This window comes from Miniopterus schreibersii (genome assembly GCF_964146895.1).
Source record: "Miniopterus schreibersii genome assembly, chromosome: 4".
In the NCBI taxonomy this organism is placed as follows: Eukaryota; Metazoa; Chordata; class Mammalia; order Chiroptera; family Miniopteridae; genus Miniopterus; species Miniopterus schreibersii.
Window position 1 is genome coordinate 13,843,895 of NC_138105.1, and position 27,442 is coordinate 13,871,336.

Here is a 27,442-nt window from a genome sequence, read left to right on the forward strand (position 1 = left end):
TTACTTTGCTGAACTGCCTCTCCATAACATGACAGAGATGAAAAAAATGTTTATGATAAACACAGTTACATAAAAAATAAATTTATCCATAAAGTTACCTGGCTCTGCAAACAAATTCTCACAATCTAACATTTTTAACAGCCAACTACCTTATTTTTATGTTTTTGGAGAAAGAAAAATTTTTAAAAGCCTTAACTAAAAACAACAAAAAAAGTGCCTAATAAAAAAAAATTAGAAAAACATACCACTACAGTTAAATATAAATACCACAAATAGCCTAACCTAAATACCACAAATAGCCTAACAGTTAAATATTACAGTTTAAATGATGCTCTCTACCTTCACTTCAGCATACAAGTTAAATAATTATTAGGCACATTTCATCTCACCTTTTGTATACTCTTAGGAGATAAGCTTTATGTTTTGGAAATTCAATCAAATGAACAATTTTTTAACAGAAGCTTCAAAAGAAACTTCCTTTAGAAAAGACTAAATGTTACTAATCTACAGCAGAATAGACTTCTCCAAAACATAAGACATTGCTCTTCTCTCCTATTACCACACAAAATTAAAATCCAGCTATATAGCATAACCACACAGTAAACTACCTTGTAAATACAGTTTTATACAGCACAACCCATAAGAATACAAATTGTATTTTAAAAAGTATAACATTCATATGAAAAACCTGACTTCTCTATAGCCTAGCAATTTTAAGTCAAACAACATTTACTTACGTTCTGATACTGTATAAAGGAGGTTCTGGGGTAAAGGAGGAGGTAGTCTTGCTCCCACTGGTGCAAGATTGGGCACTGCACTCGTCCCAGGCTGGTCACGGTTGTTTATTAAGCTTGACTGTGTTATGGGTGGTCCTACAGGTAACAAAAAGTGAAAGACAGAGCATTAATATTTCCTAACTAATAAAAATACTCATGCCCAGCGAGTGTGGCTCAGCTGGTTGGGCGTCATCCCATGCACCAGGAGGTCACAGTTCAATTCTTGTCAGGGCACCTGCCTGGGTTTTGGGCTCAATCCCCAGTGGGGGGCATGGAGGCGTAGGATTTATGTTTCTATCTCTCTCTCCCTCTCCCTTCCTCTCTCTGAAATCAATAAAAATATATTTTTAAAAAACACTCACTATACAAGTACTAATGTGGATATTAATATTTAAAATACTTTGACTTAGAACAGAATTAAGGAATTTGATATATGCTGGCTTAAACACTGTGAAGTTACATAATCAAAATAACATTTTAGTTCTAGAATAGACAAAACTGATCTAGGGTGAACAAAAGCAGCATTGGTTGCCTCGGGGGGTAGGAGTGGAAAATGGCTGGGAAGAGGCCTGAACAACTTTCCGGGGTGATAGTCAAGTTCTATAGGACACTTAAGCTAATGATAAACATGTTTTAAGTGTATTAACGACTGTAACATACTGTGAAATAAAAAATGAAAATGGAGAGATAAAAAGATATGTGATAACACAAACATAGTAAAATGTTCATTGCAGAACCTAGATGGTGAGTATATGGGTGTTCAATGTACAGTTCTTTCAACTTTTCTGTTTTCTTAAAATTTTTCATAGCATAATGTTGGAGGGAAATGACAATCTTGGATTTAACTTTTAAAAAGTTATATTCCCACACTGAGGTAACTTTTATTCTGAGAATTTCTATACATGAAGATTCTATTTTACCTGGGAATAAAATCTCAACTTAAGCTTTACAATTATACCATTTATGTGAGAATAATAAATATTCACAAATGCTAAGTTAAAAGTACCATATTTTTATTAACCAAATCTATGCACTAAATGTCTCAAAACCTTTAGCAACTTCAATGAAATGTGTTCTATAAAGAACATTGCTGCAAGAAAGCTAGGTGATAGATGCACAGAATCATGCTAAACTATTTTGGCAATTTCTTGTGAGTCTATTATAATGTCAAAAATAACAGGTATATAACAACTGGCCAGTGTAGCTCAGTTGGCTGGAGTGTCATCTAGTACACCGAAAGGTCCAGGGTTCTATTCCTGGTCAGGGTGCACGCAGGAGGCAACAGATCCATGTTTCACTCTCTCTCTCCCTCTTCCTTCCTCCCTACCTTCCTTCTTCTCTCTCTAAAATCAATAAAGGCATGTCCTCAGGTGAGAATTATAAATAAATAAATAAATAATAAATAAATAAATAATTTTGAAAAGTACTTTACCACTGAAATTAAATGACAATCATTGTTTTAAAAATAATTTGCAATCTCCTAGCAATGTTAAATATCGAAAGTATTTTCTTATACATTTGCACACATGTAAACTGTTCACCCCATAATTTTTTCAATTAAATTTTAAAAAATTTAGTCTTACTTCTGTTTCTGATAAATTAGCAACTGTTAAGGTTTTTTAAATGATCATTTTCAAACATTTCTTAATCTTAATTTTGGAAGATATGATAATGGCACATTATTTTTTTATGAAAAACAAAAACGAACAAAGAAAGTGCTTTCAGTGAAGAGATTCATACTGAAGTATCTACTGGTAAAATGATATGAAACTTGACATTTACTCCAGCAAAAAGTAAGCCAAAAATAATGTGTGGGGAGGTTAGGGGAACCCAGTAAGACAAAAACAGATGAATATTGATAATCCACTGAAATTAGGTAACAGTACATATGGTGCATATATTATTCTACCTCTATGTATATTTGAAATTTTCCATAATAAAAGGTTTTTGAAATTATTTCAATATTCTTGAAGAAATTTTCTTTAAAGACTGGAAAATTTCATTAAACTACTAGCATGTTTTTTTCTTAATTGATTTGAGAGAGAGAAGAAGAGAGAAAGAGAAGTATCGATGTGAGAGTTATATGTCAATCAGTTGCCCCCAATGCACTCTGACCATCGAACCCAGAACCTAGGTATATGCCTTGACCAGGAATCGAACCTGCAACCTTCCAGGGAAAGGATGAGGCTCCAACCGACTGAGCCACACCAGCCAGGGCATGTTCTTTTTTCTGACATCTTCAAAGCACTGGCTTTCTTAAGATGCTATCACGAGCAAGACTCTTATTTCAGATCAATATAGCTTAGGCTACTACTGATAATATTTACACTTGGAGGTGCTACAAATAATGCAACAATAGATGAAACAAAAAGAAATAGCATCTTAATTATAGAAATATATTCTAAATTCTATTATTTACTTTTCAAAAACTTTAAATGTAGTGTCAAGTTAGCTGAAAGGAATAGACTGTTTGAAATATAATTCTGCAACAAAGAAAGAGTCAATGAACATACACTTACTTGGTATAGGAAGCACAACAGAAGGTGGAGGCTGGCCATGTCCTTGGGGAACAGGAAGTCTCATATTGTGGCCTGGACCTGGACCTGGGCCTGGGCCTGGGCCTGGGCCTGGACCAGGGCCTGGGCCTGGGCCTGGGCCTGGCATTGGAGGCATTAACATTCCAGGAGGTGGTGGAGGAGGAAGCCCAGGAGGAGGTGGAGGGAAAGGAATCATGCTTGGCAGAGCAACTTCATCAACAACTAGGGGATCATTTCCATGATCAAACTGACAAAGGTCACCAAGTACACAAAATCCTCTTTCTGTAAGAAGAGAAGAATATTATGATGATCTACTTAGAGTTCAGAAAACAAAACAAGTCCCTGAAACACCCATCAATCTGAATTATAAAGTGTTTTTTCTCCAAGGAGTCCAAACCCTCCTAAAGTATTATTCTGTTTAATCATCACATATCCCTAAGATCAGGGCAGGTGAACTTTACTTTCTACACTATGAGACTGATTTGTAAAGTTAGCAAACAACAGTCAAGAACAGGCTACTGGTCCCTATTAACCCATTTGCTATGAAATTTTCACAATAAAAATTCAGATATTTTAAATGATTATCAATTTAACAAAGGCTGGGAGTGGGTGGTGGGAGATCAAAGACTTTAATTAGATGATCAAATTTCCACTACCTATTTTCATGATATTATTCTAAAGCCACCATTCTCGCTCTATCTGCAAGCTGAAATTTTAAGAGATTCCAGTGGGCATCATGTACCAGGTTATTCACTGCAGCACTGTCTGTAACAGCAAAATATAAGAAGTACCCCAAGAGTGCATCAATGAGAATAGGCTAAATACATTTTTGTACATGTGCAACACTAAAAGCCTAAAAAATATTGAGGAAGCTCTCTATGCAGAGCCTATGTTTGGAAAGATATACAAGAAATTAATAACATTAACTTGGCCTTGGGAAGGAGAGCTCTATGGCTGAGAGATCAGAGTGAAAGTAAGGTAACACTTAAATTCTGATCTGATTCTATTCCTTACTTAAAATAAAATGTAAAAACATACACATTCTGTAATTATAGAAAAAAACATTACAGTGACTGTGATTTGCTTCAAATGGTACAGGCTATGGAAGTGGTGGGAGTACAGATGAAAATGAGTTCATCATTGTTGAAGTGAGGTCATGGATACACCAGGGTTAATTATATTACTTTGTCAACTTTTATAAATATGTGAATACTTTCTTAATTAGAAGTTTAAAAAAATACACACTGATTCATTCATTCAAATGCAAAGTCAGCAAGTAACAAATTCCCAGCACCAAACATCATGAAGTTATAATTCCTAATGCCTACCAAGTTATACTTACAGTGTTTGAAGTAACAACAACAACAAAAAACAAAGGGTCAAATGTGAACATTCCCTTAACAAGAGTCAACCTACTAAATCAAACAAGTAAATGGTATATGCCAAAAAAGATTCACCTCATTCATCCCTTTTAATAAGATCTGAACTACAATGAAAAGGTATGCAACATGAGCAACATCTGCTTTACTAATACTTTTGGGTATAGCATAAAAAAGAATTTTTACCATCATAATCTCTGCATCGCCTCTTTGGTGGTGGGTTTCGACCAAAAGAATTGGAAGAGCTATGATTGTTATAGTAATTAGACCAACTCTCTGTTGTGTTTTCAGAGTGGTGCGCAGGTGCGATCACAGTAACAGTGCTGGGAATAGACTGGGCCCCAGAGGAATACTGCTCAGAAGAGTTTGGGGGTGGTGCAGACACAGGCACATATGAACTCTCCAAGTCGTTCCTTTCACTCTTAAACTTGGATCTTTCCCTGTGCTCTGCTGTAGAAAAAAAATAAGAAACAAGTCAGATCAGACATTTACTATTAAAATGTTTATTTTTTCACTTAAAAAACAGGAAAGGAGAATACTGAAGTAAATTTACTGAGCTATCAATATTTCAAAGTGTTTTCATTATTAATATATCCTAAATGCAGGAACATCAACAATGTGACCTATCTTGACCAATAACTTGTGTAAAATTTCCTTTCATAACATCAACACCGATATATAATAAAGGCCAGCTTCTCCACTGATATTTAATAAAAGTGCTAAGAATTGACTTCCAAAATGACATCCCCAGAGATCAGTGGTTGGGATCCCAGTAATATTTTTTTCCTTTTTAATTTTATAAACTCTAGGCAACCTTAAAGCAAATCAATCCTTTCCTGGAGGAGTGGAGGGAGGACAGGAGCCAGCAATCCTCTTCCCACCAAGGACAGCTTTGTTGATTATAGGACATTCGTTTCAATTATACAAGATGGCTTAAGTTTAGACATGTACATACTGTAACAAACTTACGAACACCTTCTTTTGAGTCAAACTCCTCTGACACTATCCTGAGAAAAGAGCCCTGTTTTTGTAACAAAATCAATATTAAGTCTTTGGAGACAATTACAGATTTTACATTGCTCAGCTACATTAAAGGTACATTTACCTTTAAGGAAAGTACTGGTACTCTTGTGATATAGCAAGATAAGCAGCTACGGAGTCTTTAGCAGGAAGCCTCATCTACTCACCAACATTCCTATTTGGATCCCGGTCTTTGCTGCGCCCCCTACTTCGGCTTCGACTTCGACTCAGGCCCCGGCTCTTACTCCGGCTTTTACTCCTGCCTCTTCTCCAGTCATACTTCTCACGGTACAATTCATTCCGCTCAAAGTACCTGTCATAGTCTCTCCACTTGCCATCTTCTCTTTTCTTCTCACGTGTCCTATAGTACACAGATATAAAAGCCATATGTACGCTATAGAAACCAAGTCTGCAAACAAATCGGTGATATGAAATGTCCTCCTTGATGCATCAAAATTCATGAAAGCCATAAGACCACCACATAATGTCTCTAGTCCACTATATAAAAAGAAACAACATTCCCTCAAGTATACTGGGTGGGGAGAAATGAAAAAAAGAGGTGAATCCAAAGTATAGGGAGTGGTGGGGGGAAAACTGATATTTAAAACTAGAAAAGGAAAAAAGGCTCAAAACAAAGTTTTCCTAAACAAAGATTAATTTTTTTGGTGGTAGGCTGATGATTCAAAATACAAAATGCACTAACTGTAACATAAAATGCTATGATAATTTAAATACTAAGCACCCCTAACCAAATGGAACATTTCATTATTATTCTCTAAGGAGACTGCTCCCACCCCTGAGCTCTTGGGGAAAGCACATAATGATGCTTGTTTATAAAAGGAAGACAAAGTATGACAAAGACAAAAAAAGAGAGAATGGAAGACAAGGTAACTTTCTCTTTCTTTAATCAGTTCACAGAGGGAGAGGTCAGTTCCTATTTTTAAAATCCTTTTAATGCCCTTGTAATGTAACTGAAGAGTGAGTTATCAATGTCCTCCTAATTAAAAATACACACAAACCTTCGTTCATTAGACTCTGAACGAGTCTTCTGGGGACTAGGATATTTCTTTTTTCTGCCATCTCGTTCTTCCTCTGCTGGCTCCTGAAATACCTACATGAAAACACACATCAGAAACAAGAAGAGTCCTTCTACAAATTATAAAACACATCCACCTAATGACACTCTTTCTGGTACAAAGAGGGCACAAATAAATAAATAAAGATGCTGAAATTACCAGCAATATGTTAATTTTTAAGTGTTAATTTAAGGTAGAAAATAGCAGTATAGGAGAAAAACAAAAATTCATTCTTTAAATTCAAACAGAAATAGCAAATCTCTATTTCTAAGCATCATACAGTAAAATGACTTGTGTTTTCCTAATTCTAAAGTACACTCGTACATATAATTCCCTTGAGGAGAACTTTAGATTGATTTCATAGAAAAGATTTCAGGAACAAAAAGTTAACAAGTGCTATACAATGACAGCCACAATATGGCAACCATATGGTGCTGGCAAAAATACTATACAATCGTTAGATTAGATTAGAAAATAATTCTCTAGCAGTTTACAGGAAATACAGAGGATATATTATTCCACTGGGATGCAATCAGCAAAATCCAGACAGTAAAAAAGCTCTACTGGACAAAAGACTGAGCTTCTTCAACAAAATAAAATTTAAGGAAAAGAAGTGGGTGAGGGAAAGAACAGGATACATAGGTAGGTATGAAGAATTAAAAATTGAGATTTAAAAGACATCAACTTGGAAATCTTTTTGCTTCTCTACATTCCTCAAGGACTTTTTTGATGAACACGTATTAATTCCTAATGAGAAAAACTGTTCTTAAAAAGTCAAAGGGTTCTGGCCAGGTAGCTCAGTTGGTTGCAGCATCGTCCCAATATACCAAGGTTATGGGTTCGATCCCCAGTCAGGGCACATACAAGAAGCAACCAATGAATGCATAATAAGTGGAACAAGTTATTGTTTCTCTCTCTAAGTCAATCAATAAAAAAAAAAATTTTTAAGTTGTTCTTTGTTGTGTACCTGACCTCAAATTTTAATTTATTTATTTTCTTTTTAAATATGTTTTTACTGATTTCAGGGAGAGGGAGAGGGAGAAATAGAAACATTGATAAGAGAGAAACATCCATCAACTGCCTGCTGCACGCCTCCTACTGGGGATCAAGCCCAAAACCCAGGCATGTGCCCTGACCAGTGTTGCCAGTGACCTGGCGCATGGGACGGCACTCAACTGAGCTGCACCAGCATCTATTAGAAGTATGATCATTATACACATATTTAACAAGTTTTCATTATTTATTATCTAAGTCTATCATGCTACACAAGTCAGACCACTTTAGATACTGGGCAGGAGTGGCCTTGGGTTGAAGAGTTGTTAAGGGTAGGTGATGAATACATGGGTATTCACTACAATATGCTTTCTCTTTTCAATGTCTGTTGAAAATTTTCTATAATAGGTTTTTTAAAAATTAAAATGAAATAAGGATATTTCCAGACAAACCAAATGGGGGAGGGGAAGAACTGTGCCAGAGGTTCTCATGTTTCTAGTCATAAATCCATGAGTTGGATCTAAGAAAACTACCTTCTAATATTTCAGATGATCATGGTATAGTGCAAATAAGGAATTTTAATCTATTATCTTCATGGATTGTTCTTTTATATGTTCATGAACTCAGGTTAAGGGTTTGATAACAACCAATTATAACTATAGCAAATTTAGAAGTAATTTTCCAACTGTACATAAAATGCATTGTGCTTCATAAATCATGGCACATATCTCCCAAGTGTTTTTCCAGCATCAAGATGAGTTGTTCCAATGATCCAAATTCTTTCACGTGGTTCCTCCTGTGACTAACAGTCTAATTGTTAAACAACTGATGGTATAATATAGCTGGGACCAAGAAAGAAAGTTGAAATGGCTAGTCCTTAGATGGATTTGCTCCTCTGTACCCTGCTCAGAACAACTGTATCAAATGAGCACAGACCAAAAGGAGTCAATTAGCCAAAGGTCTGTGCTGCCTCAAATGCCTTTCCATCCACATTATCTAACAGAATCACTACAAACTATATTTATACACTATTATATGAGCTATTATTTACATCAGTAATAAAAATTAAGTTACATATAAAATCTTAGAAAATGGGAGAAATGCCAGAAAGCATCACTTGGGGTAGCAATACAAAGTAGCTGATATCCATTTTGCTCAATTTTCAAAATTTCTATTTACTACAGAGATACAAAATAAAATAATGCAATTATTTTTTTAAAACTTCTTTCAAAACTCAAGATAATCCAATTTTTCCCTTATATTCCAACCAGGTGTCTTTCAAATAGACATTTATAATCCACTGACCTTCAATGACAATATAAAAGGTCACTTGCTATAAAAACTTTAACTTATTATAAAAGATTTAACCTATACCATAGACCAAAATTATACACTATCAAGTATGAAAGAAAAGTGTCTTCCTATTTCCATTATTTGAAAAAACACACCGGGAGCCTCTTCTAACTTTAAAGACTTTATGAGACAATTAAAGGGCATAAGCCAAAAACAAAAAAAGTGAAAGTAGTCTCAACTGATCTTAAGTATAGCCACATTTTGTTTTCTTTTAATGTTGAATCAATTCTACATCCTAGCATTTAAAAATGTATCACATGATCTCACTTATATGTGGAATCTAAAGAACTTAATAAACTAATGAACAGAATAGATTCAATGACATGGAAGCATAGATCAGACTGATGAATGTCAGAGGGTTGGAGGAGGGCGGGTAGGTGGAGGGGAAGAGATTAACCAAAGAATTTACACATATATGCACAACCCAAGTACACCGACAATGGTGGGGAGAGGGACTGGGGAGGGGTAGGGGATGGGGTGGAATGGGTCATTGGGGAGAAAAAGGGATATGTGTAATATTTTAAACAAAAACAAAACAAAACAGAGAATCAAAAAATGTATCGGAAGTGACAACTAAATGCAATATGTGATCCTTAGAATGAATCCTGCACTGAAGAGAAAAACACAAGCTATAATAAAGGGACATTGTTGGTCCACTGACAAAATTGTAATACAGACATTAGATTATTTTATCGACGTTAAACTTACTGTTAAGAGAATATCTTTATTCTTATAAAATACACACTGAATATTTAGAAGTCAAGGGTGATGATGTACCTGACTTACTACCAAAGATTAAGAAAACAATAATTCTGGGTATGCATAAAGAGAGCAAATGGGGCAAATTTTCAATAGGTAGATGATACATGGGTGTTTGTGCTACTATTCTTGTAAATTTCATATGTTTAAAATTATTCCCAAATAAAAGTTTATTAAGTAATTATTAATAAAAACAAAAGTTGGGCACCGAAAGGTTGCTGGTTCGATTCCCGGTCAGCGTACATGCCCGGGTTGCAGACTCGATCCTCGGTAGGGTGTGTGCAGGAGGCAGCGATCGATGTTTCGCTCTCACATCAATGTTTTTCTCTTTCTCTCCCTCTCCCTTCCTCTCTCTCTAAAAAAATCAATAGAAAATAGTTTTTAAAAAACAGTTGGAAAATATTTCTGTACAATAACCAACAATTTATGTGTCAGGTACTAGACTAGGATGTGTGTGTGGGTCTAAAATCTCACTTAATCCTCAAAGACTTAAGTCCTACTATGATCATCATTTTGCTGATGTGCAAATGAAACACCTAAAGTAGCTTAGTTTAGACCTACTACTTTAACTCACGCAGCTTAATCTTAGAACTTATATTATTATCATAATAGTATGTTATCTATACAAAGGAAGAATTACATGAACTTTGTAAAATCTCTTCTTTATTCAAACAATTCAAACCATATATAATCACACTTTATATTTCAACATTGTATAAACAATTTTTTCCTTCTTTCCTATGAGTGACGTATATAATTACATTAACTATAAAAACCTCTATGTGGTTAAAAGAGGGAATAATTTCTCTATTTATATAAAAATGTGTTACCTAATGAGCTCTCTTGAGGCTTCATTAGTACTTTATTTTCAAGTAAGCCTCCATATTTAACCAAGTTTTCTTTTTCTAAAAGTCGCTGGATAAGATTTCTGAGTTCCTCAATATTACTAATATTTCATGGATCTCTAAACAAGTTATCTGAAATTCTTCCAAATCTTCAAGTCCAAGGAACTAAGAAGCCCTGAAAAAGACTCTGTACCATGCACACATCCCACAAGTTTCAATCACTTCTAAAGAGGTCAACTTCCAACTAATAAAAACACTGGTATAGAACCTAAGATTCCCCAAAAGGAAAAGAAAATTTTGCATTACCTCTTCTTTAATTTCTTCTTTTTCTTGGACTGGTGGTTTTGGCTCAGGCTTAACTGGTTCCAAAGGTGGAAGGTAGTTCTTAGTATAGAGACTTTCGAATAGTTTATCCACAAAACCTGAAGTTTCTAAGGAAGATAAATAATATATAAGTGTTATATAAACAGAACACCAAAAATCTGACCACATACACTCTATTGGCAAAACTGAGGTAAATGGGAAATCTCATATACTGCTGGTGGGACTGAAAATGAGTCTCACCCTTACTGGGGAAGAATCCCACTTCTGGGCTTTTATATCTTTTGGACATACTTGCACATGTACAAAATGATATATATGTAAGATTATTTGAGTATGTAATAGTAAATGACTGTAAACAACCCAACTTTGCATGAATAAGAGATTAAATAATTTATGTGACAGACATATAAAAGAATACACAGATGTGAAAACAATGAGTACTGATACTATCAGATCTCAAGGATATAATAAATATTTACCGTTTATATTTGCATAAAACTCTGATGAAAGGACACAAAAAATGTGTACTGGAGGTAGGAAGAGTGCAGATGAAGGACGGGTGAGAGAGACTTTTCACAGTGCACCTTTATATTGTTAGATTAAATGTACAGCCTACTCAAAAATTTAATTTACAATATTGTTAGCCCAGCCAGCATGGTTCAGCAGTTGAGCACTGACCTATGATCCAGGGTATCCCAGTTTGATTCCTGGTCAGGGCACATGCCTGTGTTGCAGGCTCCATCCCCAGTGAGGGGTGTGCAGGAGGCAGCCAATGAATGTTCTGCCCTCACATCAATGTTTCTCTCTCTCCCCTTCTCCCTTCCTCTTTCTCTAAAAATCATTAAAAATAAAAGTACAGCCCAGCCAGGCATGGCTCAGAGGTTGAGCGTCGACCTGGGATCCAGGTGATTGGGGTTCGGTTCCCGGTCAGGGCACATGCCCGGGGTTGAGGGCTGCAGCCAATCAATGACTCTCTCATCATTGATGTTTCTATCTCTCCCTCTCCCTCTCCTTTCCTCTCTCTGAAACCAATAAAGATATATTTAAAATAATAATAATAAATAATAATAATAATAAAAAATAAAAGTACAACACAAAGCCCTAGCCGGACAGCTCAGCTGGTTAGAGCATCACCTCGACAAGCCACAGTTGTGGGTTCGATCCCTGGTCAGGGCACATACAAGAAGCAACCAATGAATGCATAAATGAATGGAACAACAAACTGATGTTTCTCTCTTTTTCCCTTTCTCTCTCTAAAAATCAATAGAGTAAAAAAAAAAGTACAATGCCTGGCCAGCATGGCTCAGCAGTTGAGCATCAACCTATGATCCAGGAGACATTGAGGTTCGATTCCCAGTCAGAGCATGCACACGGGTTGTGGGCTCAGTCCCCAGTGGAGGGGCATGCAGGAGGCAGCCGATCAGTGACTTTCTTATCATTGATGTTTCTATCTCTCTCTCACCCTCTCCCTTCCTCTCTCTGAAATCAATAAAGATATAAACTCTGCTTATACTGTAATTATTACACATTTTACATAAATAGCTATTCCTAAAACATCTAATTAATTTTCCTTCAGAAAAGCATCTTTATGTTTTTCATCTGTGTGGTAACTATTTTTCATGATTACAAAACTGTTCTCTCTTTTTAACTGTTACACATAACTTTAAGAAAATAAATTAATCAGACCCTTCAAAAGCCTTTATTTTTATGATCAGTGATTTTCTCTCTGGTGGCCAGTATATGGCAATTTATTTTTTCTCCTTTTAAAAATGTTCTTTAAAATTCTTCCTCACGTGTATTGCTTTTGTAATTTTTTAAAAAGTTACAAAAAATCTTTAAAGCTTTTGTAAAAAAATTCTTAGATGCCTAAACATACATTTGCCTCTTACCTCAAATGTCTTTGCAATGTTTTAATTACTTTTTTCATGGCTCTAAATTTCACATGATTCATCTTTAATGGAAACTGAGTAATATAAATTAATATATTGAGTAAAGAAAATACTCATCTGTACTGGGGAAGAATTCTGTAAGTATTAGATATTTTTTTTAACAGAAAAGATCAACCAGTAAGTGTGCATTATCCACATTCCTGTTCATCTACTCAACAATATTTACTAAATATCGTCTATGTGCCAGGCACTGTCGGTTGTAAGTCTCCACTCAACAAAGGAAAAGATAAAATAGGGTTGGGTGGGGAGAGACATATATAAACAGGCAAATCAACATATAACATGACAGGGAATGACAAATGCCATGAAAAAAATAAATAAAGCAAGGTTAGAAAGAGGAGAGAGTGACTAGGGGCATGGGGTATACTATACCGTATACAGGGCATTTAGGGGAAACTACTCTAAGACAGCAATTTTCAACTAGTGTGTCACAAGAACTTTTAAAACATGCAATACTTGACTACTTAGTCAGGGACACTGACCTCTTTTCCCTTGGACTATCAAATAAAAAAAAAGACAACAGCCAACACAGCAATAGCTATTCAGTGTGAATGAATCAAAATTATACCTCCTATTTTGGTCAGATCAGCAAAAAATAGATTTTTTTGGTGTGCCACAGAATTTTAGTAAGTAGTTTATGTGCCATGAAATGAAAAAGGTTGAAAATGGCTGCTCTAAGATGACATTTGAGAAGAGACCAGAAACCATAAGGGGAGAAACCATGTTTCAAGGAAGGGTAAAGAGAGTTCAAAAACCCCCGGGTTGGGAACATGTTTGCCATTGTTGACAAAAACAGCATAACAGTCTTTTCGGCTAGAGCAGTGAGGGGACAGGTAAGAAATGAGGTCAGAAATGCAGCAGGGGAGGACTCTGGGAATCTCTGTGGGCTGTGGAAAGGACTTTGGTAAGAAGATGGGGGGGTTAAAGGCGTAAAGAGGATCATGCCCACCTCTTCTTGGATATCAAAAAGCCCCAGCCAAGAGGGAAAAAACCCAGAATGCTTCACTGCCCTAATAAACACTAAGAATAAGTAGCTTCATTATCTTAAATTGTTACCCGTCCCCCACCATCAAGTAGGCTCTGCCACAAGCTGCAAAGGACCTAGTCACCTAAAAAGCATTAGTTATCACTGCCTCAATATAGGAAAGAAATGCAGAAGAAAAGGAAAGGGAAAAACAGTTTTGCCAAAATACATGATAAATAATTATGCATGAATGGCTATATTCAAATATTAAAGGGCCCTGAGCAATTTCTTTCCTTTCAAGCTTGTATCTTTAAGATTTTATCAGGAAGTTTTCAAATGAAAATCTTAAATACTTGACAGAAGGCCTATAATACTTACCTTTTTGTAAAAAGACGTCAAGTTGATCAGCACAAAAGGCTTTCAATTCTTTCTCAGGTTTGTCCTTCTTGACCAGTGCAACAACATAGTTGGCTAACGCTGAAGGGTCAGCATCACATCTAGTGAGACAGAGAAAAATACAAAAATTTTAAAACATTTTTTTCAAATGTGGTATCATTAATGAAGTCACCCCTATTTCAAAAATCTAAAGGTTTTCAAAAACTTTAAAGTGACTGCAAACACAGGCAACTATTATTAAAGCATATATGTAATGCAAGTAAGAGTTTCCTTTTCTGCTTATTTTCATAAAATAGTTTTGTCTCCTAGTTTCAATGTTCTAATTATACCCAGAATTTTGAACCAAATCTGTATTTATTTGCTTTCTCAATGATAATAAGGAAAAGGTAGCAACTGACCCTTAGCTTCAACCTGACTCCCAACTGTTCCATGGGACCAATGAGGCAAGAAGAGAGAAAGTGAGAGGACAGTTTTCCCCATTCCCTATAACCCCAGGCACCAGCATCCAAAAATGGAGATCAACTCCACTCCTAATCTTCTCAGGATCGTTTTTTTTAAAAGTGAGAAACTAGAAGGACAGTACCTTAAATATTACTGGCAAACACTTTATTAGCTATAAGGAAGAGAAACGAACTGGGAGTCAGAACAGAAAGGTTAAGAAAAGTGGTGGAAGGGCAACAGCGCCAACCTTTACCTACTTCACTTTTTTCCCCCTCCAATCAACTAGTAACCTGACTTTGACAACGTAAAGTATCTCCTATGCCAGGGCAACACATGATCTTTGAGGTGCCAACTCCTGACATAGAGTAATCTGTCAGACTTAACATTTTATCTACATTATATGAAACTGAAAGTTTTATGTTGTAAATAATATGTATTTTTAATATTCTATTTTCCTCATAAATATACATTTAAGTAACGCATTATCTTTTGTGGCTTCATAGAGTTGTTGTAAAGGTAAAATGAAAAAATTCAGAATGGCAGTAATTAAAATCAACATGCAAGCATAGTGATCATATCCCTGCAAAACACTATTTCAATCAACTAATCTTGTTGGACCTTCACTGTCAATTAGAAAGTTAGTTTCAGCTCTATTATCAATCATATTTCCGACAACTTTAGGAGATTAACAAACAAAAAAAAGACCAACCACAAGCACCTTTACTTCCTTCTAATCTATGTTTTTAGAGTTCATAATTCAACAAAATAGAATTTTTTCATTGCCAGTTTTAATATTTTGTGAGAAAGGCTGGTTTTTAAAACATCTATGCACATTTATGCACCAAATTCTAAGAAAGCAAATTTCAATGACTCTCAATTTTACAAAACTCAGACCTAATAAAAATACATCATGGGCAAGAGTCAAAGTGCACTAGGAGAGACTATAAGTGTCAAAGATGATGAGTTACATATTAATAAAAACATGCAATTTAAAAGAAAGCTAGGCCTGGCCGGGCGTGGCTCAGTGGTTGAGCATCGACCTAGGATCCAGGCGATCGGGGTTCGATTCCCGGTCAGGGCACATGCCTGGGTTGCAGGCTCAATCAATGACTCTCTTATCATTGATGTTTCTGTCACTGTCTCTCTCTCTCTCCTTTCCTCTCTCTGAAATCAATAAAGATATATTTAAAATTTAAAAAAATAATAAATAAATAAAAGAAAGCTAGAATTTTTCTTAAGCAAAATACATAAATTACATTTTGGAGAATTATGAGCAGTTACCTTAGTAAATCCAACTGCTAAATTCTAAAAATGGACATACAGCATTTCCAAAAAAATGTTACAGCCCAGCCAGGCGTGGCTCAGTGGTTGAGCATCAACTTAGGATCCAGGAGATCACGGTTGGATTCCCAGTCAGGGCACATGCCCAGGCTGCGGGCTCGATCCCTAGACAGGGGCGCGCAATGACGACTCTCTCATCACTGATGTTTCTATCTCTCTCTCTCCCTCTCCCTTCCTCTCTCTGAAATCAATAAAGATATTAAAACAAACAAAAACGTGACACATGCCATGTCGAATTTGGCTATTCCATAAATACCTCAAAACAGAGATATGTAGGTAGACTTAATTTCACTCCTGAGTACACTAAGATATTTGATCAGTATAATTCTAATCAACATTCAAATGAGGGGGGATCACATTTCTACCTTTACTTAGGAAGTTCAGATTCTAGATAAGAAAAATATTCTAAACACAGAAAGAAAAGGATTTTTAAAAATAAGTAAGAATGGTATAAAGAGGCAATGTTATTTTCTCTGGTGCTATGAGAACTTTCAGGGAGACTCACAACCTGACGATATAATGCTGGGTAAGGATATGAGGGTTATAGTTAAAAACAAGCAAAACATTCAGATTACTGGATAAACGAGATGGGTTAAACGTACCCATATGTCTTATACATATATTTAGTATTCCGACTCTGAAAAACAAATGCAGAGTTAGGCTGTTCCTGATGACATACATTTTGATGTGATAGTGCTAAAACTCAAGATTAATAGTTACGAGAAGGTAAAAGAGTAGAAAAAGGCAAGACACCAAGAAAAGAGAGTGATAGCAGATTCTAAATATTTATTTAATGTAAGTGAACTAATTGTTAATAACTGATAGAATTCTACACAAAATACAAAAGCATGTTCATAGCCAAAGGAATGGGGCCATTTAAATTAATAGCTCCTAATATGTATCCATAAAGTGCCCTAGGAGGGAAATTGGCTGTCTGAAATAATAACTGACACCAATTGAATGGTGAAACTTAAACACATTGAGGAGTTTTATGTTGTAATTTCTATATGTTTATGTTTGTTCTTATTTATTCTTTCACTGCCCCTTACTATATAATCTTTAAAAACTAACAATACTGTAGTAGCTATGGTAGCATGCTAATAGCAGCCCAACAAGACATCCAGCAATGTCATAAAAATGTGTGTATGTCTAAGATCTTTGACAGATTACAAGACAAATACAGAGCCACCTCTTATTTCTCTTACCCAGGAAGTAATACCTATCAAGAATAAAACCTTTCAGCTATTTATTTGTAACCAAAGCTCATATGAAAATTCATTTCTGCTTAACTATAGGAACAAGCATATTTTGGAATAAAACAGATTTGAAAATTTTAGATTCTTGGCTATGTTAAACACATTTCTAGACAAAAAAGGGCTTCTATTATAACAAAGAGATTTAAAGAGGTAATAATATCTATCTAAAATTACAATTCTCCTACAGTCTTTAAATAGTCTTCACAGCATAATCAATGAATTATTCATTTTACCAATAACCAAATTTGCATATCTTAGACAAATTAAGTGATCTGCTCAAAATCAGGCAGACAGCTTACCCCAGGAATAAAACTCAGCTACAATTCCACATGAGTAAAATCTATTTCACAGCACATACACTTTTCTAATGTATATCTACATGTCAAATTAATGTATCCTAAGTCTCAACCAACAGTTACCTTTCAGTTAAAAAAAACACACACAAAAAAAGAAGTTCCTGAAGTTTAATGGAAGTTACAAATATAAGGACCTTAAAATTCACATCTTGCATAATAATGTTCTAAGACATGTCTCAATCAACTATCTTTTAAGTTATTTAAAAAATAAAAAGCAATTTGGATTAATTTTTATCAGGGGAAGTTAACAGAAATATCACCCTAAAAATATCTTACTGTAAAAACCTCAAATTTGTCTTTCTGCTCTTTACTGAAATCTCCACTGCAGGTATATGACATATCTGATAAGCTGGTGCATCAGCTTTACAGATTTCAGGCGCACACCCAATCCTAAACTCCAGAAGTAAAGGTCCTTCCTTATGTTAGGTCCCAAGCCAAGAAGCACCACTAACAAACCACTCTAGTCTACCTGTCTCAGGGAAAAGCCAGGACTACTTAATTCTTCTTCACTTTCAGGAGAAAAACCTACATTTCTGAATATGGGTTCAATTTTAAGTTTTACTTTTGTGTGATTTTTGTTTCAAAGGTGAGATACTTAATGAATATGCCATTGGGCCTACAGGGGGTAAAACCTCCTGATCCTAATGTGTATCTACAACCATTAAAAATGTTCACATTTTTTGACCTGCATAGTAGTTGTACTTATGGGAAATTAGTCTCAGAATAAAGCCAAATATAGAAAATACCGCTGGTACCTAAAAGACACTAAAAATATACAGATATACGTTTACTGTATAAAAACAGCATTATTTTTAACAGAAAAAGTAAAGTCAAGATAACCATTCTTATTGTTGAATGTTTATGAAACACTAGGCATTCAAAGTGATGGTTATAAAAAGCAATACACAAAATACAAAAAATGCTTCTGATGTAGTCAATTGGAGAAATCAAGATAAAAAACTGTGTATTTGAGTCTGATTACAGCTACAAGAAAGTTCACACACTGAAGAGAAACTGGAAATAAATACACCCCAAAACGTTTACTCTTTTCTCTCTTTTCTGTATTTGCTGTAATGCAATAATGCTTTTATTATTACTTTATTTTTAAAAAAAGTAAATAAGAAAACAAAAAGTCTGCCTCTAAGACTTGTGTTCAGATTATTCCTTTGATAAGACAGTGCTGGGAAAATAAGTAAAAATCTGAGCTCATTTGACCCAAGAGGGTAAGGAGTAACTATTGAGGTCTGAGACCATGTTAACACATGTTAAAGAGACATAAGTGTTAGTACCTCTACTTCTTTTCAAATAGGAGCTTTCATCTTTCCCTTCATTAGGGGCCTATATGAACAAATATGACGTGAAATAAAATACCCACAGATTTATTTTGGGAAAAATACATATACATACATCTGTCAGCTGCAAACATCACTTTGATATTTGGACTATGGCTCCTAGAGCAGCAGTCACCAACCAAGTATACCCAGAAAACTGGACTATTTAAAAAAAGAAATCTTGCTTTTCTAATTGTTCACCAACCGAAATATACATATGAGCACATGCATCCATTTAAACATTTACTGAACGTTTACTAAGTGCCGAGCATCTTGCTAGGTAATGGAATTACTTTGAACAAGACAGACTTTGCCCTGCAGTCCCTGGCCAAGAGATGGGTGTGAAAACGAAGAATTACAGTACGAAATAACAAATGGTTAAAAGGGGGCTTAATAATGAAGTAACAACACTGTGAGAGGGTGAGAGAAGACAGTGGTAGGAAACACAGGGCTATAAAAGCAACTTCTGGCTTCTAGCTTTCAACAACTGGGCCAGGAAGAATGAAGTCAGACATACTTAGGAGTCAGACCAAAAGACATAAGAACAAATATGTTCTTAACTTAGAATCCTAAAACTTGCCAAGAAGTTTTCTGGTCAAAATGAGTCCTTTTCTATGAAACAGTGAATGGTCTCCTCAAACAAATCCCACAGCACTTTAAAGGCACACTAATTCTTCGAAGCCACTAAGTACATGGTAGAAAATTATCAGTACTTTTCAACCTTAAGAACATACCACCAAAATACTCATTTCACCCTAGCAGTTTATTTATCAGGGAGGTCAGGTCTAACAGCTGCAAGGTGATCATTTTTCCTACCATTTGAGCAACTGCAGAGATTACTAGTCAGAGTTTAACTTGATAAGGATTGCAAATCTATATCAGCATGTAAACTCCATAGAGCTAAACCACAGTATACCCCCCCCCACGGGACCACTGAACCAATAAATATGAACCAATAACCTCAGTCTATGAACTTTATTGCTGCCTTTTCCATCAGAGATGGCAATATATTCATCTCCTAGTACACTTACAAAGACCTTGATATGGCCTGATTATGGCTTTCACTAGCAATACCTGTTCCTGCCTTTTCAGACTGCAATGAGACTCTAGCTCTGTCACGCACTAGACTATTATTTTGTAAGTGGCAGTGGTGCTTAACATTAGTAAGTAAAATATTTTTGCAGAAAGAGTTTAGTATATTTTCCTATTTCAAAACCATGAAATTTCATTTATATTTAATGATTCTGAGGTACACAAAGCACTAGTAAGTCTGCATCATTAACAGTCAAACCATGTTTGTGAGGTAGGTAGAAGGCGGCTAATAAAATTAACTGTTTAACAGAAAAAGGTTAGACAATTTCTCCAAAATAGCACAGTGAATTGAAGACATAGAACTAGAAACTAAATGGCCTGATTCACATAATCATGCCTTGCTAGGACGGACGAATGGATGGATGGGTGGATAGGTGCAACTCTCCAAAAAGTATTACAAACCCTTCTTTAAAAAGACTAATTTTTACAATAAGCCAAACAAGCAGCAGTGAATTGCATATGTTTATACACACACACACACACACACACATATATATATATAAAATATATACAAGTAACTTAAAACAGTCCCCATTAAAGACATTTTTGGTACTAATGCATGTTATTGAAAACTGATTACCTGAACTTTTTCTAAACTTGCAGAAATGTCTTCATTGATTCATTTATCCCAAAGATTTACTTAGAATCTTACTTTTTAGGGATTCCCATACTTAAAATGAACAGTTATTTCTGATAGAAATCACAACATCTCCTAATTGTGCATAATCCCTACATAGCCTCTATGACTAGGATACCTAGGATATTTTTTCAAGTTTTTTTAAAAATATGTTTTTATTGATTTCAGAGAGAGTAAGGGAGGGGGGGAGAGAGAGAGAGAGAGAGAAACATCAATGATGAGATAATCACTTATTGGCTGCCTCCTGCACATCCCCTCCTGGGGGTCAAGCCCACAACCCAGGCATATGCCCCTGACCAGGAACTGAACCTTGATCTCCTGGATCATAGGTCAACCCTCAACCGCTGAGCCACACCTGCCAGGCTAGGATATTTTTAAAGTGAGAAAAGATGAGGCCCCCCAAACAAGATCTGTGATTTCAGTCTGTTTATGCAGCAGTAGGAAAAGAGATAGAAACTTCTTGACTAATATGGTTTTTCTCCCCTGTACTACATTGCCAACAAAAACGGCACTGGGTTTTTCCCAGCCAGTTAAGGAGTCATTTCTTCCAGGCTCCCTCCTCCTGTCTTTCCTCTAGTACAAATAATAGATATGTCCCACATCTACAAAAGGAGTGGAAGGTAACAGATAGCTCTTAACAGCACATGATATTTCTAACTTGTCTATAGGGAATAATCACATGTAAACTGGATTGGTTTACAAATACCTCATTACATGCCTTTGTTTCACCAGTGATAAGCTGTAACATGCTTAAAAACCCCTACAAATGAAAAATTTTCATAAATTTAGTTAACTGGAAATTAAGCTAAATAAGAAAATGCAGTGGGAAATCATGTGCCATCGTACCATTCCAACATACCCACTGCAACTACGGTTATCTGAAAGCTTAACAACTGCTCTGAAATGCTATGTTGTAGCAACATGCCAATCAGCCATGAAAATTTCCTTAAATCTGGAATATGCAAAAAGTAAATTTACAAATACAACCCTCTTTAGCATATCATTTATTACATTTTAGGATGTCTAAACAAACAAAAATAATCTCCCATAACAACATACTAAGAATGAAAATATATGTGACATCTGCATTTACTATTTCTTATTAACACTTCCATCCAATACCATTATTTATGTGAGTTAAAAGTCAGTATTTTGCCCGGCCTGTATGGCTCAGTGGCTGAGCGTCAGTCCATGTACCAGGAGGTGATCGGTTCGATTCCTGGTCAGGACACATGCCCAGGTTGCAGTTGCAGGCTTGATCCCCAGTGGGGGCATGCAGGAGGCAGCCAATCGATGTTGATGGTTCTCTCTCATCAGTATCTCTCTCTCCCTCTCCCTTCCTTTCTTTCTAAAAAACAACAACAAAGAAATATGTATTTTTTAAAAATATATTTTTATTTTCTAAATCTATGAATGCCACTATATTGTTAAAGTCTAAGTTGTAGTAATTCTATATCTTTTTTAATTCTAAAAAAGTAACAAAAGTTAAAGAGAATAGGAAGAAACGAAGTATGATATGTGCTTTAAGTTGAACATAAACTGAAAACAAATGGGGAAACTAAACTCAATCATTCTGAAAGATAATTTTTACCCATGAAAATTACTGAATATCTATGAACACTTACCAAAATGAACAGCCCAAAAAGCAGAATGAAAAGACCCTTAGGAGACTTAACTTCCTACCCAAACTAAATTTTGACATTAAGAAAAAAACAAACAAAAAACACTATCAGAGTAAAACATTTTAGGGAGCTTTAAAAAAAAAGCAACTAACTATAATATTAATACTTGTCACCTTCTACCTAAGACATAAAATATACATTTAATATTTTTAAAAGGATCTCTACCAACAAACAAAACCAGAGCTTGTATGAAAAGTTGTCACACACACACACACACACACAAAGGCAACATAAATAGCAGGTGTACAAAAGCAAGAGACACGTTTTTGCTTTTGTTTTTTAATGTTAAATAGCATAAAGATAAAGAATTTTTAAACACAGACTTTTTTCTTTTTCTCAGCCTTTTCCACATATGGTCAATTTTACTAAATCAATTTCATTACTTCTCACCTTCATCACAATCCATCTCCATCTCTGTGCTCCAAAACTTTTTACTGTTGAAAAAGTAGGATGCACATTCAGGAGGCCCAGTTCGCCTACAAACCTTCAACTGTGTCAGTAAGTCATTTTCACGTTAACTACATCACTAATGTAAGACTCAGAAGCCCGTAGTGTACGTTTACTCACACCTGTGCTGCACGCACAGCCTCACCTTCAGAACGCAAATACCACACCACGTCAGACATCCAAATTCCTTCAGTGCTGCCTCCCTCATCCACCCTGCCGTCCCGAGGCTGACACACTGGGCTGCAGATGACTCTCCTCCTAGGTGTTACCATCCCACCTCAAGAAACCAAAGCAGCAAAACAACAGGAGTGGGTTAACAAGATTTCTCAGGAGGACCAAAAAGTAAACAGGGAAGTAGCTTTCTCAACAGCCCCAACTTCATCACGCCTCTGAAAAAACTCCATTTTCCCACGAATGTGACCTGATTGAATGAAGCAAAGCCTGCCCATTTCTTCCTCTACTCCTTTTCTTTCTGCCAGAAAGCCCTCACCTCCAGGAAGCCCTCACCTCCAGTAGGAAGAGAAGCAGCAGAAACGAGGAGGGGGGCTGGAAACTCTCCTTTCCTTCCCTCTCCTTCCCCAAGAGGGTTAAAGATACCACTTCTCTCCAATCCTCCCTTCAGCCTTCGGTCTAGATGTGTTTCAGAGACCAGCTATGTAAACCTCAGCAGACCAAATACACACTCCTGCCCCTTTAAAATGGTTACAAAACAAACAAAAAGTTGATATCTCCCTTTCGTGGGTCCCTACTACTTACCCCAAAAATTTTTATTTTAAAACAAGCCCCTCCTTCTTTTCAGCACCTCCACAATAATCCTACGCCTCACTTATCTCCAGCTGCCCTCTCAACAATATTTACAAAACTCTTATTCTGTCCACTACCCCTTTTATTCCTCCAAAAATCGCGAGATGCTGCAGGGACACCCCTTGCAGCCCCTCCTCCAAAAACAACAGAAGGTGGCAGGGAAGCCCTTACAACCCCCCAGTCAAACGCATAAAAACCTCAGTTTTTCCCCAACCCCCTATGGTATCTAAACATCACCAATTCCCCCAGTACTATCCACTCCTCCATATTATTTCTGATCATTCAAATCCTTGCTCTCATACTTATCAGCTCCCCAGTAATTCCCCCCAACACTTCAATGCCTACATTTCCCTTTCATCTCACCCCCCCCCCCCCCGCCATTTGTCAGATACTTTTTAATATTCCTGAACTCTCAGAGCTCGTCCGTCATGGCTGTAAAGCCCTCGGGGTCCCTGCCCTCCCTCCCGGCCCTCACGTTTTGAAAAGGCCCTGGATACGCTCCGGTTTCTACAGCTTTCAGTCCCGGAACGATATTGTTTGGAAAGCCCTCGACGTCCTGCTAGTCCCTTCAAGATGCCAATTCTCCACACTTAAAAAAAATCCCTCGATAGCCCTGCTATCAGTTCTCAAACAGCAATGTTTTTAATTCCCTCACGGTTCCTGCTGCCCCTTCCAGCACCCCAAGATTTCCACTTTAGAAACCCCCTTCCCCGGAGGCCCCACAGCCGCACGGTCTCCATGGCCCTGGCCGTCCCTCCCCTCTCCTCCCCTCCCTCCCCTCTCCTCCTCTCTCCTCCTCTCCTCTCCTCCCCTCCCCCCCACAATGGTGATAGTACTACAGGGAAGACGACGCCGGGACCTCCGGACCGCGGCCCCCCGCGGCGCCCTCCCTCACGCCGCCTCCCCTCCCCCACGCCCCCGCGGGCCCCCAACGCCCACGTTCGCCACCCCGGCCCGGCCGGGCTCCCTCACATCGGCTCCAGTAACTTGGCCAGCCAGGACTTGAGGGCATCCACATCCTCTATGAGCATGGTGCAGGGAAGGCGGGCTCGGCCGCCGCTCTCGTTCGGGCCTGCCGCGGTCTCCCCTCGTCGCCTCCTCACGCCTTCTTCACAGCCCCCGGTGCCCCAGCCCACCGGGCATCTTACGAGACTTCTACCTACTCCCCCGGCCGGGGCCTAACAGGAACTAACCCAAGAGCCCTCACTCAACCTAGCTCAACGGCTCAGGAGGGCGGGAGTTAGCGCCGAGTGGCCGGCGCCAGGGCCAATCAAAGAGAGAGGGCCGTGCACGCAAAGCCAATGGGAAGGCTCGCTCGCCCCGCCGACCAGTCGTACCCAGTTAAGGAGGGATATAGCAAGGTAGGTAGAGAGCTTACGTGAACTCCTGGTGCAAGATGGTATCTTGGAGAAGGTGCTGTGCCTCTTAAAGGGGCCGCGGCGCCTTTTTTGACCATGCCGCCGCCCGCCGCGGAATCCTGGTGTCTGCTGCCGGGAGTGCCTGGGGGAACCCGGCGAGCCCCTCAGCCTGCTTCCTTCCTCTCCTTTTTCCTGGAAACACACACTAGTGTCCCGAAATGACTCAGCTGTAGGAAATCTGCAGCACAACATGCAACACGTTCACGCTGCAAGGAATGCAAAATTTTACCTTTTTTCCTTGCACCCTCATTTTGCTCGGCGCACACGCTTGCTTTTTTTTTTTTTTTTTTTTTTTTTGCCGCTCTGCTTAAATTACCCAGAACGTTTCTGACAACCATGCCTTGGATTCCAATAATCGTCATTTTTAAAACGTGGCGCACGGATGCAAAAGGCTGAGGCCATTTCAATTTTACCAGTTTTTTCATGTATGCTTTATTTAGGCAGAAAAACTATTCCAATGTATATATTTTTAAATTCTCTTTTCATTGCATATCTAAAATTCAGTGGGGGATTTTTTTTTTTAATTTTTATTTTATTTTATTTTATTTATTTATTTATTTTTTGTAGGGAGAATTTTGGTCAGCAAAAAAGTCTTTTTAAATATTTTTTTAAAAATCTAAATTACCGAAATAGGCAACTTAGCTTGTACTAGCTGAGAAATTCCTTTTGGAGGTTTGAAATTGGCTCGGCACTGGTGTTCAAATGTTTATTCAACAACAAATACTGAGCACCTGCTCTACGCCTGCACCGTGTAAGGCACTAGGATTCTAACTGTGAACAAAGCAAGCCCAGTCCCTCTTCTTAGGAAGCTGGACAGTTTATGGGATTATGCATTATAATAATATTTTGAAAAATACCCGATGAGCACACATCTCATATAAAAGAGAGGGGTCAACTCAAAATAAGCAGGTGTACTCTATACACAATGGGCAGGTATGGGCAAACTTTTTCTGTAAAGGGGTAGATAGTAAGTATTTTTGGTGAGGTGGGCCACGCGGCCTCTGCCCTCTTGACATGACACAGGCCACAGGTAATATGTAAACAAACGAGGGCAGCTGCCTCCCAATAAAGCTTATATGTAAATTTCAATTTTAGATCATTTTCACATGTCGCAACGTGCTATTCTCTTGATTTTTTTCTCCCTTCAACCACTTAAAAGTGTAAAAAGCCACGGTCACTTCACAGGTGTGCAGGGACAGGCGCCCATGGGGTTCGGCTTGCCGGCTTCAGTTGGTGTACCCCTTGATACAAAGTAATAAAAAGGAAATGCACTTAGCAATCAGCTAATAAACCACGCTCACTGACATCTCTCTCCAGCTTTGCAGGTGAGGAAAAAGCAGGGAGACTGAGTGGTTCGCCCAGCATCACACCCGTCTGCAGGTGGAGCCGAGTAGCAACCAGATCTTCTCACAACAAGCCCTGATCTTTCTCACATGCAACTGTTGCCTGTTTTTCCCTCTCTCCTACCCTTCCTTTATGCTTTCCTACATTTCCCCCTTTACTTACTTCCCCTCAGGAGATAAAATGTTATGCCAAAAGGGCACACATTTAAAAGAGAAAGATGTAAAAGTGATTTGATTAGGCCTAAGGCCGGACAGGAGCTTGATAGGATGGTAGAAACGGAACAGGAATCGCCTTTGCCACAATAAATCACTCCTCTGCAAGAATTTCAAAGTGCTTTTCAAATGTATTTATAGGACAAATTTTGCAGGGCCTTGTGTCAGAGGTGAGGGTGCCGAGACACTGGCTTCCGAGCGACCAAGGGCATGATCTGCACGTTGTAGGGAGTGGAACAGCCAGGGTTACAGTAGTCATATTTGGGTTGGGGGACCCTGATCATCTTTTTTTTTTCTTTCCTCTATTTTTTCAAATTGTGACGTTATTATATTACTTTTCTAGGCTGAATACATTATTGAATTAATGTAGATAGTGAATCCCCAACGACTCCTTGAAAAAGGAGCATCTATAGAAGAGTTGCTTTTCCAGAAGTGGAAGGGGGCACATTATAGTCAATCCCGCTCTCATTGCCTGGCTCACTCCATTTGCTAAGTAGCTGGTTCAAATTTGGTCAGTAGCCATGGCCCAGAATTTTCCGTATACTGTACGTTATTCAGTAGCATTCATCCCATGCATAGAACTGACTCATTTGCAGTCCATGAATGAATGAGGCCTTGATTTCAGCCATACAGTTATTGGGCTCTCCTGAATGCAATGCATATGTATATGTATTAATTCAACGCACTGATATTCAGTGCTGGTTACCATA

General features: G+C 37.4%; 1 protein-coding gene across 5 annotated transcripts in view; it reads right to left on the bottom strand.

The window, feature by feature from the left end:
* The window catches only part of LOC308555796 (RNA-binding protein 27), a 65,823-nt gene extending 40,830 nt beyond the window's left edge, over positions 1 to 24,993 (bottom strand). For 3 of the 5 annotated variants that reach the window (XM_081134393.1, XM_081134390.1, XM_081134391.1), the window contains exons 1-9: positions 24,731 to 24,972; positions 14,354 to 14,472; positions 11,045 to 11,169; positions 10,102 to 10,248; positions 6,732 to 6,823; positions 5,880 to 6,073; positions 4,879 to 5,142; positions 3,296 to 3,595; positions 738 to 872 (exon numbers count right to left, since the gene is read on the bottom strand). In XM_081134393.1, the coding sequence (XP_080990519.1) occupies positions 738 to 872; positions 3,296 to 3,595; positions 4,879 to 5,142; positions 5,880 to 6,073; positions 6,732 to 6,823; positions 10,102 to 10,248; positions 11,045 to 11,169; positions 14,354 to 14,472; positions 24,731 to 24,789 (1,435 nt within the window). In that variant the 5' untranslated portion in view covers positions 24,790 to 24,972. Of the gene's footprint in view, positions 1 to 737; positions 873 to 3,295; positions 3,596 to 4,878; positions 5,143 to 5,879; positions 6,074 to 6,731; positions 6,824 to 10,101; positions 10,249 to 11,044; positions 11,170 to 14,353; positions 14,473 to 24,730 lie in introns of all 5 variants that reach the window. The other 2 variants (XM_081134394.1, XM_081134392.1) reach the window with 1 other exon arrangement.
* Between the last annotated feature and the right edge of the window lie 2,449 nt (positions 24,994 to 27,442).